The following is a 12688-nucleotide window of genomic DNA, read 5'->3' as shown; positions in this document are numbered from 1 at the left end:
AAGGAAAGAGAAGGAAATGAAAAGCATGAAGAGTTGGAAAACTATAAGGAATGGAAATTAATAAAAGTCATAAGGTGGGTGGCACATGCCTTTAGTCCCAGCACTTGGGAGACAGAGGCAGATGAGTCTCTGAGTTGGAGGCCAGCCTGGTTTACAGAACAAGTTCCAGGACAGCCAGGGTTACACAAAGAAATCCTATTTCCTAAAAGCAAAAATAAATTTTAATTAATAGTTATAAAGCCATGAAAGAAAGAAGACTGATAAATTATATTTTATTAATATAAATGTAATTCTCAAAAAGCACCTTTAAGAAAGTTGAGGTAAGCTGCTAACAGGAAGATGATATTTAAATATATATATATATATGTATATGTATATATGTGTGTGTGTATAATTTTTCTGTTCAATATACACACGTAACACGTAAAACAGTATAATAGCTTAAAATATGCGGGTATGTGTTCAGAATCATTAATTATATGGGAAAATAAAACTGCTGGGTACCATCTGTACCCAGCAGATGCATGTGTGTCAGTGGGGATGCAAACTGGTATGGTCACTTTGGAAAAGAGGTTATAGTATAGTTTCCTAATAAAGTTAAAGTGAAGATTTCTGCAGAACCTGGCTTATCTGTCGGAAGAGATAACCGGTGTCTCCATTTTTCGAAATCCATTGAACTGTACACTTCAACCGTGCGCACTTTATAATATAAACCGCGTAACTCCAAAAGCAGTCCAGTTGCCAAGGTGCCTCTGGGTCCCTCCTGGCCAGTGGCTCCCTGGTTGAGAAACGAAACTGGATCCCCGCCCCCAGCGCCGGGAGGGCAGTTTCGATTTCCTCTCTCCAGCCCTGGTGGCTTGTGTAACGCTCTAGGTGTCCTGGAAAATCCCCACCGCGCTAATCTCTGGGGTCTTTTCGGGGAGCCAGGGCGCTCATCACTCGCGGGGAGCAACAGAATGACAGCTGAACAGCGGCAGAATCTGCAAGCATTCAGAGACTATGTCAGGAAGACTCTGGACCCCACCTACATACTGAGCTACATGAGTCCCTGGCTCCAGGATGGTGAGTGGTCCCTGATGCCTCTGGCTCTCAGGCTCTCCTCCTTGGTTAAAAAAAAAAAAAGAAGAAGAAGAACCACTCAGGCCAAAACCTGGCCTGTTTCTCCCAGATTTTCTGCTTTCTTTAGGCCAGTTTGGGTAACTAACCTAGGAATACCGGGTTTGTGCCAGAACCCCAAGGCATATTAGAATGGACAGCATCTGGGTTTGATGGGCAGGGACAGAGTTCCTGCAAAGTGTAAGGATGCCACTTTTTTTTTTTTTTTTTTTTAACCTTCAAGGGAAATCGTCTGTTTATTTTATTTACACTAGTCTTGTGATGATTCCCGTTGTCCTGGTATGAGAGATTGAGAAATAATAATGTCCCCCCTTTAACTGCCCCCCTTTCCCCCGGTAGATTGCTGTACAGGGCAAGACTTTGGGGCAAAGGTAGAGGTGGACATGTTTCATTCATCTTTACATTCTAGTAAACACAGTGCCATGTGTCCAGAAGGTGTTTCTAAGAAATGGATACTGAGAATACCACCCATCCAGTGCTCCTCTAGGGGAAGGGCAAGCATGTGACTCCAAAGGGAGAAAACCCTATACCCACTCCCAGGCCTGCTCCGAAACATCTGGGAATCAGCAAAGCCCTCCACTACACAGGGAAACACCTAAGTTTTTCAGAAGAAATATGTTTTCAATAGTTCTCTCATGAGGTGTAGCCAGTGCTCATAATCATAAAAGCAAAATTTGAAAAGAAAGTTATAATGAAAGGGAAAGGCGTGGAGAGTGTATGAGTAAATTCCCACTGTTTTCTAATAAAGCAAAAAATGTAAGTCAGAAATCTTATACCCAGCCATAGTACTTATTAGTGTCCCAGGTCCCTTATGCATCCTTACTGATAGGATATATATATTTGTTACAAAATTAGCGTCAACCAATAGAATCCAAAGCACCTAAAGGGGCCAGTGCAAGGAAGAGAGGGCAAGGGAAAGAATGGAGAATATTACTAATCTCACAGAAAATTGAAAAAGAGGAGAAAACAAAGTACTTATGAACAAATATGATAAATTATAAAAACATAATCAAGCAAGATACGATCACCTTCTTAAAAATAAAAAAAAAAAAAAAAAACAGAACAAACTCATACAGCCTAGATAAGAGCTTTGCTACTGAGCTACATTCCCAGCCTCATATAACCAGCTTTATTGCAAGCTTCTGAGGGAGGGGGATAGGTATAAGGAAAAGTATGGGCTCAGGATCCCCAAGACCAAGTTCTCAGCACAAAGGAGATTTATTTGCCCCAGAAAAACAGAGGGCAGGGATAAGACAAAGATAGGAGTTAGAGGACCAGAGATACAGAAAAGGAACAAGAGAGATTGTGAATGGATAGTTTTGCTCTAGAGGACAAAGGCTGCCTCTGGATAGAGAGGAGACATACATGACCCATAGGAAAATGGGTCATAAAGGGAAAAGGGAAAACCTCAGTGTTAAGATGAGGTATTTGATTTTCACTGGGCATGTTAATTAGGTGAGCCAAAGGGGGCTTCTGATTGCTGAATTTCTAGACTTTGATAGCTGGACCTTGGTCGTCAGTCTCAGGAGGAGGAAATGGCCAAATAAGAGAATAGACCTTGGTGGTTAGCTTCAGGAATGTAATCTAAAGGTTTTTTTTAAAGAAGGCAGAGGGAATGGGGGAGAAGGGCAAGGCCTGTCAGAGCTATGTCAGTCACACTGGAGTTGGCCAGAATCCCTTCAATATGTAGAGACGAAAAACAAAACACTCCAATGTATCTCTAATAACTAGAGTTTTTTAAAAAATTATACAATCTTCCACATATCTTTTTAATTTACAGCAAGTTTTATTGTTTGCTTTTTGGCTTTTGTTTGTTTGTTTTTTCAAGGCAGGGTTTCTCTGTGTAGCCCTGGCTGACCTGGAACTTGCTCTGTGGACCAGGCTGACCTCGAACTCAGATTCTGCTTTTTGTGTGCTGCCACCACCTGGGCAATCTCAAGTCCTTCTATCATGGCTGTAGTATAACTATGAACTAACTTGGGGAGATCTAACACATACACAGACTTGCATCCTAATCTGGCCTTTATCACAATGCATGAATGCATATTCCCCAATATAACCCAAAGTTTGCTGGACCCTAATAATCTTTGTAAAGCAGATACAAAAGCAATCCAACTTCAGTTGTTCTTAATAATTTGTTTCCTCTTTTTATCACTGTCTTATTTGTTCGTTTTGTTTTTGTAGACACAGTTTCTCTGTGTAAACAGTCCTGGCTGTCCTGGAACTTGATCTGGTCTGTAGACCAGGCCTCCAATTCACTGAGATTCTCCTGCCTCTGCCTCCCAAGTGTTGGTACTAAAGGTGAGAGCCACCACTGCCCAGCTTATGTTTTTTGGTTTGTTTGCTTGGTTTGGTTTGGTTTTTCAAGATAGGGTTTCCCAGTATTGCTTTGGAGCCTGTCCTAGAACTAGCTCTGTAGATAGACCAGGCTGGCCTCGAATTCACAGAGATCTGCCTTCCTCTTTCTCCCAAGTGCTGGGATTAAAGGCATGTGTCACCAACGCCCAGCTGACAAGACTCAGTTTAAAACATAGGATGATAAGGGGCTGGAGAGATGGCTCAGCAGTAGGGAGAATGTACCGCTCTGGCAGGGGACCTACCTTTGGTTCCCAGAACCCAAATCAGGCTGCCTATAACTCCAGTTCCAGAGAATCCAACACTCTCTTCATATGCACATACCCCCACACAGACACTAAATAATCACCCTAGGTTTTAACCTGACTCTCCTTTTCACATCCTGTGCTCTCAGTTTTGAAAGGGTTGTTGACTCACTTTTTGAACTCAATTTCTAAGGGTTCTTTGAGTCTTAGGAAAAGGTTTCATTTCTAACTGTTCATTCTGGAATATAAAAACATGCACCTTTTTGCAGTTAGACTAGAGGAACTCTATTAGTTCCAGTTCTCATAGGGACATTTTTTTCTTTATTTTAGCTGACTTGCTTTCTTTGGGTCTTTCTGACTATTACTGTTTCTCATTGCTATTGTTGTTTGTTTGCATTGCTTTGTTTTAATAGAGCCAGTTTCACTAATTCCTTAGTTTCATTCTTTTGAATTACCAATTAATACACTTAAGCTGTAATTTTCCCTGTTTGGAGGCTTAGCTTGTAACAGGGGTTACTATTCACAGTAGCCTCAAACAAACAACAAACCCTAATCAAAGAGTCGAAAGACTACTTCAGTGCAAACTTTCAAGACAGAAAAGGCAAAAGAACAAAACAATTGCTTTCATCTTAAAGGAAATATGAGACAGTTTATTCTGGAGCCATTCTGAGTGACCATGGCCCAGGAATACATATTAGGTTACCCCAAACTCTTTTATGAAGTTTCATCCATCATCTATTGATGGACTTTTAGACTGTTCTGTTTCCCAGTCATTGTTAATTATCCAGTGTCTCCCCCAGGTTGAACCCCTTGTTGGGAATCAGCAGTCTGCTGACCCCGCCCCCGACGATGGGCAGGACGCTCATGGCTTTGGCATAGCTAAGTCAGGCTTTACCTGGCTGCTCAGGGGACTCAGTTACGCATGCACAAGCCCCCCTTTTAAAGCAAGCAAGCCAAGTGGGCCTCTCTCTGGCCTTCTCTCTCTCTCTTTGCTCTTTCTCTCTCTGGCCTTCTCTCTCTCTCTTTGCTCTTTCTCTCTCTGGCCTTCTCTCTCTCTCTCTCTCTCTCTCTCTCTCTCTCTCTCTCTCTCTCCCCCCCCCTGTTTTCCATTGGCCACCAGCTACTCCTGTTTCTCTCCCCTCTCTCTATAAACTCCATGTGGGCTCTGAGTTTCGTGTTTGTGTTTCTTAGGCAATAGTTGTATCAAAAGAACAACCCCCCACCCCCGTTTTCTTCTCTTACTTCTCCCTATTTTCTCTCCTCTAAAAAAGTTGCCTTGGCCTGGCCAGCCTGCCTTTTTGTCTGCTTGCTCTGGACTCTTCCAGATACCTCTGTTTGCTCTCTCTCTCTCTCTCTCTTATGTATAATAAAAACCTTTCCCCTAACCACAGAGCTATTATTTCAGTGGTTCTAAAGAAACACTGAATAAGTAAGTGGTGTATAAGCCATATGGTATGTTGGATTTAGACTTCTTTGAGAATATGTCCAAGAACAGTACCTAGCTGTGCCATATGGTAATTCTGTTTTCAGGTTTGTTTGTTTGCTTGTTTCTTTGTTTAATAAACCACCGTGGTGATTTCTACGGCAGCTACACAAGTTTATGTTCTCTACAGCAGTTGGGTCTTTCCCTCCAGATCCTTGTCAGCATGTCTTGCTCCTTGTTCCCTTGACAGATAGCCAGTCTGATTGGGGGTCATTGTCCTGTCAATGATGGTCTTGGCTGTTTGGGGTCTTTTGTGCTTCCTTGTGATTTTTTTTTATTTTTTATTTTTGCATTGACAGTGGCAAACCTACAGACAACATTATTCTAAATAGGGGAAACAGAGCATTTCCTTTAAAATCTGGAATGAGACAAGGGTGCCTGGTCCTTTTATTATTCAATATAGCTCTTGAAGACTCAGGAAAAAACAATAATACAAGAGACATAAATAAAAATTGACACAACTAGGAAAGGAAGAAGTCAAATTATCTCTATTTGCAGACAATATAATCCTATAAAGACCCCAAAGACTCCACCAGAAAACTCTCAGCCCTCATAAAACTTTCAACAGAGTGGCAATGGCAAGATACTGGCAAGAAACACAATAAACATAGAGAAACTAGTGGCTTTCTTACATACCAATAACAACCTTGCCAAGAAAGAATCAGGGAAAGGAGAGGGTCCTGTTCTCAATAGCTTCAAACAAACATCAAACTCTAACCAAAGAGGTGAAAGACCACTGCTGGGCAAACTTCTAGACACTGAAGAATGAAATTCATGAAGGCTGTAGAAGATGGAATGATCTCCCAAGATGGGTAGAATCGATACTATGCAACTGGCTATAGTACCAATCTACAAATTCAACATAATCCACATTAAAAAAAATATCAATCTGCACATCCTCTTCACAGAACTAGAAAAAGAGGGAAGGAAGACTTCTTAGATGGCAGAGGGAGAGTGATGGAATGCATGTCCTAAGAAAGCACAAGAGGGGGCCATCTGGGAGAGGCAAGGAAACCATGCAGATGGAGGGACAGGTAAAAAGAGATACAAAAGCAACAGAAGAGGGGAATGAACAAGAACAAAGACTAATGACAGGAATGTATGAAAATGCCTTAATGGACCTCGTTACTTTGTATGTGAGTGTAAATCACTAATGAGAAGATTAAAAGAATAGAAGTCACACCACCTTGTATGTTGAGATGTCTTACGTGGGTTTCCTGTCTTCAGGGTTCAAGCTACTCCAGTCATTAGGGTGACTTTTTCTACTCTCTAGCAGGACTGAGTGGAGACCCTGCTTGGTCTTTTCCACCTTGCTGCACAGCCTGTTTAGGCTTCAGGGCAAAGAAGCCCAGGAATTAACCTGTAGTTTCCACCATCAATTCAACACCGGGGAAGACAACAAGGCACTTGTAAAATGAAAAGTAACTGCTAAATGTTGTTATCCAGACTCCCTTCATGCACCACCTCCCATCACCGCTCAGGCGAAGTCTCTGTGTGCTCATCTCCAAACCTGGAAAGAGTTTCAATCAAGTCTCAGAAGGTAGATGTGAACAACTGTCTTTTGCAGAGGTTTCAAAGAGAATAGGGAGGCACAGAGAACAGTTTTTAAATCCTCTACCCTGGGAAGCTGAGGAAAGACATCATGGGGGATGGGGCTTAGGGCAAAACAGCAAACACAGTGGGAGCTGTCAATTTTTCCAAAAGATGGAGTTTCTTCTGCTTTGAAATCCTGGTGATTTGGATGAAATCATTACTGACTTGTAAGCAGTTGTGTTGGATATGGTGAGCAGCAGGATGAGCCATACCAAATGCAAAGTATGACAAGACAGTTTAACCTGGAAGGCCCCCACTGTGGCTGGGATGCATCTGGTTGTCGTGGCATATCAGTGATGGCTGCTCTTAGGGAAGATGGTGTCATAGGAAGCAAGAGCACAGCTGTAAGCAATAGGACAGATGACAGTAATAGGACATCTAATAGCTATTACTAATAGAACAGATGGACTCAAAGAGATAAGGTTGTGGACCCAGGGAAGCTGGGTGAAGCGACCAGATGGGTTGCTGTCATGAGTTGAATTATGTTGGGGTGCTAATTCCTAGTAACTCAGAACATGGTCTTATTTGGAGATGGGGGTCTTTACATAGGTAACTGGCTAAGATGGGATCATGTTGGAGTAAGGTGGTATACAGTGTGACTGAGATCCCTAGGAGATGACAGTCATGTGTAGCATAAAGATCAAGGAAAATGAAGATAGAGGCAGGTGTGTAGTGAGAGCTATAAGCCAGTGTGAAGATGGGCAGAGGCTGGAGCGCAAGAGGTCACACTTGAGGAATCTTGATGGCTGCTTCAGCTGGAAGAGGCAAGGAAAGTGTTTGCTCTAGTCCTCAATGGAATCATGGCCAACACTTAATTTCAGATGTACATATCTGCTAGCGGCCTGTTGAACACCAGTTATCACCTGCTGTGTTTCTCATGGCCCCTAACAAGTACAGGCTTAGAGCTGTGAAAAATATGCTTCTATTGCCTAAAGTTATGTGGTTTGTGTCAAAGTGTCCTTGCAGCCACAGGAAGCTCATACAGATGGCTTAAGGAAAAGGACAGTCACAGGCACTGGTTAGGATGTACAGAAAATAAATATCAGATTGCATATTTGTGCAGCTGTTTTAGAAAATGGTTTGTCAATTCTGTACAATGTTCAAAACAAAATTACTGCATGGCCCAGTGGTCTCACATTTATATGTGTACGTAAGAGAAGAGCACTTGCCCAAAAATTGTATATGAGCACTATGGCGGTTTGAATGAGACTGGCTCATATACGCTCTCTAAGAATGCATTGGAAACCACCAATCACCAGATTGGAAGAACTGTTTGAAAGGATTAGAAGAATTAGGAAGTGTGACCTTGTTGGAGGAAGTGTGTCACTGAGGGGAGGTGGGCTTTGAGGTTTCAAAAGCCCATACCAATCTCAGTTTCTCCTTCTCCCTCTCTCTCTCCCTCTCCCTCCCCTCTTCTCTCTCCCTCTCCCTCTATGCCTGCAGGTCAGGATGTAACTCTCAGTTACTGCTCCAGCACTGGCCTGTATGCTGTCATGCTCCCTGTCATGATGATAATGGACTTATCCCCTGGTGCAAACCCCTAATTAGCTGCTTTCTTTTATAAGAGTTGCCATGGTCATGATGACTAGTGACTAAGAGAAGCACTCATTGGATTTCTATTCATAATAGACAAAATGCAGACACAGCCCCTGTTGACAGCTGAATGGACAAGTGCAGCCTCCATGTAATAGAATTTCATTTGGCTTGTTGCAATCTTACAGCATGGTTCTTTATTAACGGAAAGAATGACAACATATACAAGATGAATGAAACTTAAAACATGTTAAATGAAAGATGCCAGTTGCAAAGACCATATACTACATAGAACCAGTCACACAAATGCCCAGATGGAAGCCGGAGGAGCTGTGGCTCAGTGGTAGAGAGCACTTGCCTCACAAGGCCTGAAAAATCCTGAATAATAAAAACAATGAAGTCAGTTAGTGACTCTCTAGTGTGAAGGGGAGAGGGAATAGAGTGATTACTAAATGGTAAAAGGGTTTCTTTTTTATTGTAATTCAGTAGTTGGGATAGAGTCCAAACTCTAAAATCCATCAATTTTTTTCACTTTAATAGAGAAAATGTGACTGCTGAATGTAGAAGGATATTTTATCCATTTATCGCAGTCCTATTGGACCAGTTTTCCTCCACGCACTGGGTCCCACAGCTGCTTAAGAAATAACCATTCAGAGACTTAATATATCTTTATAATTGTTTGGCCATTGGCTTAGGCTTATTACTGGCTAGCTCTCTCTTAATTAATAACACATTTCTATCAATCTATTTAATAGCCTTCATTTACTGGTGATGTCTGGGGATCCTGCCTCCTCGGTAGCTACATGGCAACTCTCCTTTCTCTCCTTTTCCCTGCCTCTTTGTTCAGAATTCCCATCTAGCTAAATTCTGTCTATCCATTGGCCAAAACAGTTTTATTCATTAACCAATCTGAGAAACATATATCAATAGTATACAGAAGGACAGTAACTTTACTGTTGACAGAGATCCTTAAATGGGAGGTAGGTAGACTTCTGCTCCTTGCTCTTTCCAAACACCTTTGTTGAGTGTTATAGGCCGAGTCTCCTAGTCTCTAAGAATGTATTGAAAATCACACTGGCAACTGACTCCCTCCTTTGGGATTTGTACTCCATCTGCTGTGGAAAAAATTGGGTATGTGAGGCCACAATAGGATCGTGGCTTGGTTACTTCCTAAGTAGAGTTAGCATGTATATTGAAAATGAATACCATTTTGAAACTGGCAGTCGCTAGTGTTTTCTGCCACCTGATCTCACAGGTTTCTTTAGCTCCCTCTCCTTCCACTTTTCTGCTGTATTTTGTACTTTGTTAGCAAAAATGCAGAACAAAAGATCATACTGCTCCCTGTGTCTGCTGTGCCTGTTACTGATGCCATGGGGTGTACCCACCCCACTCTCTTAGTTCAGCCATTGCTTCAAGTTTTGAATGAGGAAGCCTTTCTCCTTCCATGTGACACTCTCCACTGTGACTTCTGCTTACTGTGGGGAACTGATCTTTTTTTTTTTTTTTTTTCAAAAGGCTTGAATACATTCCTTTCACAGGGTGCACTCTGAGACTCTGCACCCATATGTGTGAAGGACGGAAATGTGTGTTGATGAATGAAAGCAGTCTGCTTCGTCCCGAAGCCACTTCTGCTGTGGCTTGTTATGTCTTCCAGCCCATGTGGGAAGGTCTGCTCTGTTTTATCTTCCAGTGAGGAGTGAGCATGCTCACTTGTACTTGTTTCTGTTTGCAGATGAGGTCCAGTACATCCAGGCTGAGAAAAACAACAAGGGACCCATGGAGGCTGCCTCACTGTTCCTCCAGTACCTGCTGCAGATACAGACAGATGGCTGGTTCCAGGCCTTTTTGGATGCTCTGTACCATGCAGGTTGGTTTCCTCATCTTACTCACAAATCAGAGTACGTAACTGCTGAACTAGAATGCTGAAAGGAAAAGGGGTAAGGGATTGATTTTGAGGTATATAGTTCATGCCTCATTGTTCAAGGAAATGTAAACACTGTTTTCAAGCAGATGATAGAGTTGCCTACCAGAAATGTCCAAAAAAACTGCACAACTATTGTAACTGTGGGAGAGGTGGCAGTATTACTAGAGTGCTATATATCTTTCAAGAGGAGAATGAGTAAGTTTTATAGTGTTTGCATAGTGGTCCGTTATACTCAGTAAAGCTCTGTGAATGTAAATGACAATCCATCTGAATTGTGGGCACATAGTATTTAATTTTAAGTTATCAAGGTTATTATAGCTATAAAGTTCCTCCTGAGCCAAACTAAACATATTTTGTTAGTAAAGCAAACAAATGTCTTGTGACTGTTCAGACAAAAACCAAACAAGTTGACAAGTTAAACATTGTATGTTGTTATTTCTGATGAAGAGACAGAGGGGTAAGAAACAGAAGGTGCACCTAGTCCTAGAGTATTCTAATTCTTTGGGAATTTTTGCATGTCTCTTTTTTGTTTTTGTGAGACAGGGTCTGACTGTGTAGCTCTGGCTGTCCTGGAACTCAGTGTGTAGACTAGACTGTCCTGGAACTCATAGAGATCTGCCTGCTTCTGCTGGGATTAAAGGTGTGCACCATCACACACAGCCAGGAATATTCTAATTCCTAATGGAATAGTTGGCTCACATTGGACTACAATCGTGTTACATGTTTTTTGGTCTCTGATGTTGGTAGCTTATGGAGTCAGTCTTATCTAGAGATGATGGCATCATAGAGATGTCCAACTTCTTTGCTGTACATGAGAAAACTAAGGTCTGGGGGGATGCTTTGCCAGGGGTCACACAGCTGATTAGCATAAGTGCCAGAGCTGGGACCTGGATCTACTGATGCTGATTCTGTTTGAGTTGCTGCACTGACATTAGGAGGGCAGAAGTCAAGCATTCCACTTTAGCATCCAGTCAGGCCTTTGCTACTTAGGGGATTTTAGTCACATTCCTTGCCTCTCTGTTGCTCAGATTACTCACTGGTAAAAGAAGGCAAAGGGTACATTTCTTCAGTGTTATAAGCAGCAAACGAGAAAACATATATGAAAAATCAGGCACAGTGTATGTGTCTTGAAAAACGAAAAGAAAGCCATGTCAGACTACTGTTATTTTCATTGTAGGGGAATGATTTAACAGACAAGAAAATTTGTCAGCTGGCTCTGTTAGTGCACAACTTTAATCCCAGCATTGGGGAGGCAGAGGCATGTGAATTAGAGGCCAGTCTGAGCGGGCCTCACGGCTGCAAGAAACCGAGTGTTTGTGTCCCCAGGAAGCCTTACATTGTCTATGGTGATGGCAACTTTTTATGAAAGGGATGCTTTTTTTTTTAATTACTTAAAAGGATTTAAATTCCATTTATTATAAAATAAAGCTTGGTTTTCTGCTATTTCTAGGATTAGTAGTTGGTTATTGCTTCTTTTTTCTGCCTTACAAACCATCGCTGTAACATATTACCTATTGTGCATGTCAGTGATGCAGGCTTATCTTACCTGCTTATTTTTAAATTGTGTGTGTGTGTGTGTGTGTGTGTGTGTGTGTGTGTGTGTACTTGTGAGTGCATTGCCTGCAGAGGCCAGACATTCTTTTGGAGCTGGAGGTACTGGCTGTTGTGATGGTCTGACATGGGTGCTGGGACCTTATCCCGGGTCCTCTGCAAGAACATTATGAAACTTAATTGCTGAGCCAGCCCTTACCTAACAATTTAAATGGTACAGAGGGGGATAAACAGACAAGTAAACTCATCTTTTGTTTATTTTGTTCATCCCTTACATAGGAGAATCCATTGTTTTCCTTTTGAGCTCTATCTAATCTGCATATTTAAGTCTTTGTCTCTTAAGCAAAAGTGGCACATCTAACTTTTACAGTGAAAGTTAAATGAGATTTATTAGAAAAAGTCTTGCTTTTAGGCAAGAAAGGGAATTTTAAAACATCTATATTTGAACATAAGAGCTGAAACACCTCTATTTGCAGATATGATGCCTAGCACACAGCCAAAAAGAACAAGATAGACAAATGGGGCTGTACAAAAATCTAAAAATCTTTGGTTATTTTTTCTTTTTAAAAATATATTTATTATTTTTTCTTATTTTACATATCCATCCCAGTTCCCTCTCCCTTCCTCCCTCCCATGCCCTCCTATTCCCCTCCCATCTCATTTCTCCCCTCTCCCACTCCACAGGGAGGGTGGTGCCTTCCAGGAGGGATCATCAAAATCTGTCAAGTCATTTGGAGTAGGGACTAGGCCCTCCCTCCTGTCTCTAGGCTAAGGGAGTATTCCTCCATGGTGAATGTGCTCCCAAAGTCCTTTCCTGTACCGGATACATCCTGGGTCCACTGTTAGAGGTTCCTTAGACTGCCCAGACCTTCTAACTGAGACAATCAT

General features: G+C 41.9%; 1 protein-coding gene across 2 annotated transcripts in view; it reads left to right on the top strand.

Moving 5' to 3' along the window:
- Positions 1-891: 891 nt before the first annotated feature.
- Positions 892-12688, top strand: part of Rigi (RNA sensor RIG-I) — a 46366-nt gene continuing 34569 nt past the window's right edge. For both annotated transcript variants that reach the window (XM_051187532.1, XM_051187531.1), the window contains exons 1-2: positions 892-1062; positions 10058-10192. In XM_051187532.1, the coding sequence (XP_051043489.1) occupies positions 957-1062; positions 10058-10192 (241 nt within the window). In that variant the 5' untranslated portion in view covers positions 892-956. The remainder of the gene's footprint in view (positions 1063-10057; positions 10193-12688) is intronic.

This window comes from Phodopus roborovskii, unplaced genomic scaffold, assembly GCF_943737965.1.
Source record: "Phodopus roborovskii unplaced genomic scaffold, PHOROB, whole genome shotgun sequence".
NCBI lineage: Eukaryota > Metazoa > Chordata > Mammalia > Rodentia > Cricetidae > Phodopus > Phodopus roborovskii.
Note: the sequence above shows the minus strand (reverse complement) of the source record. Positions and strands in the feature narration are given on the sequence as shown.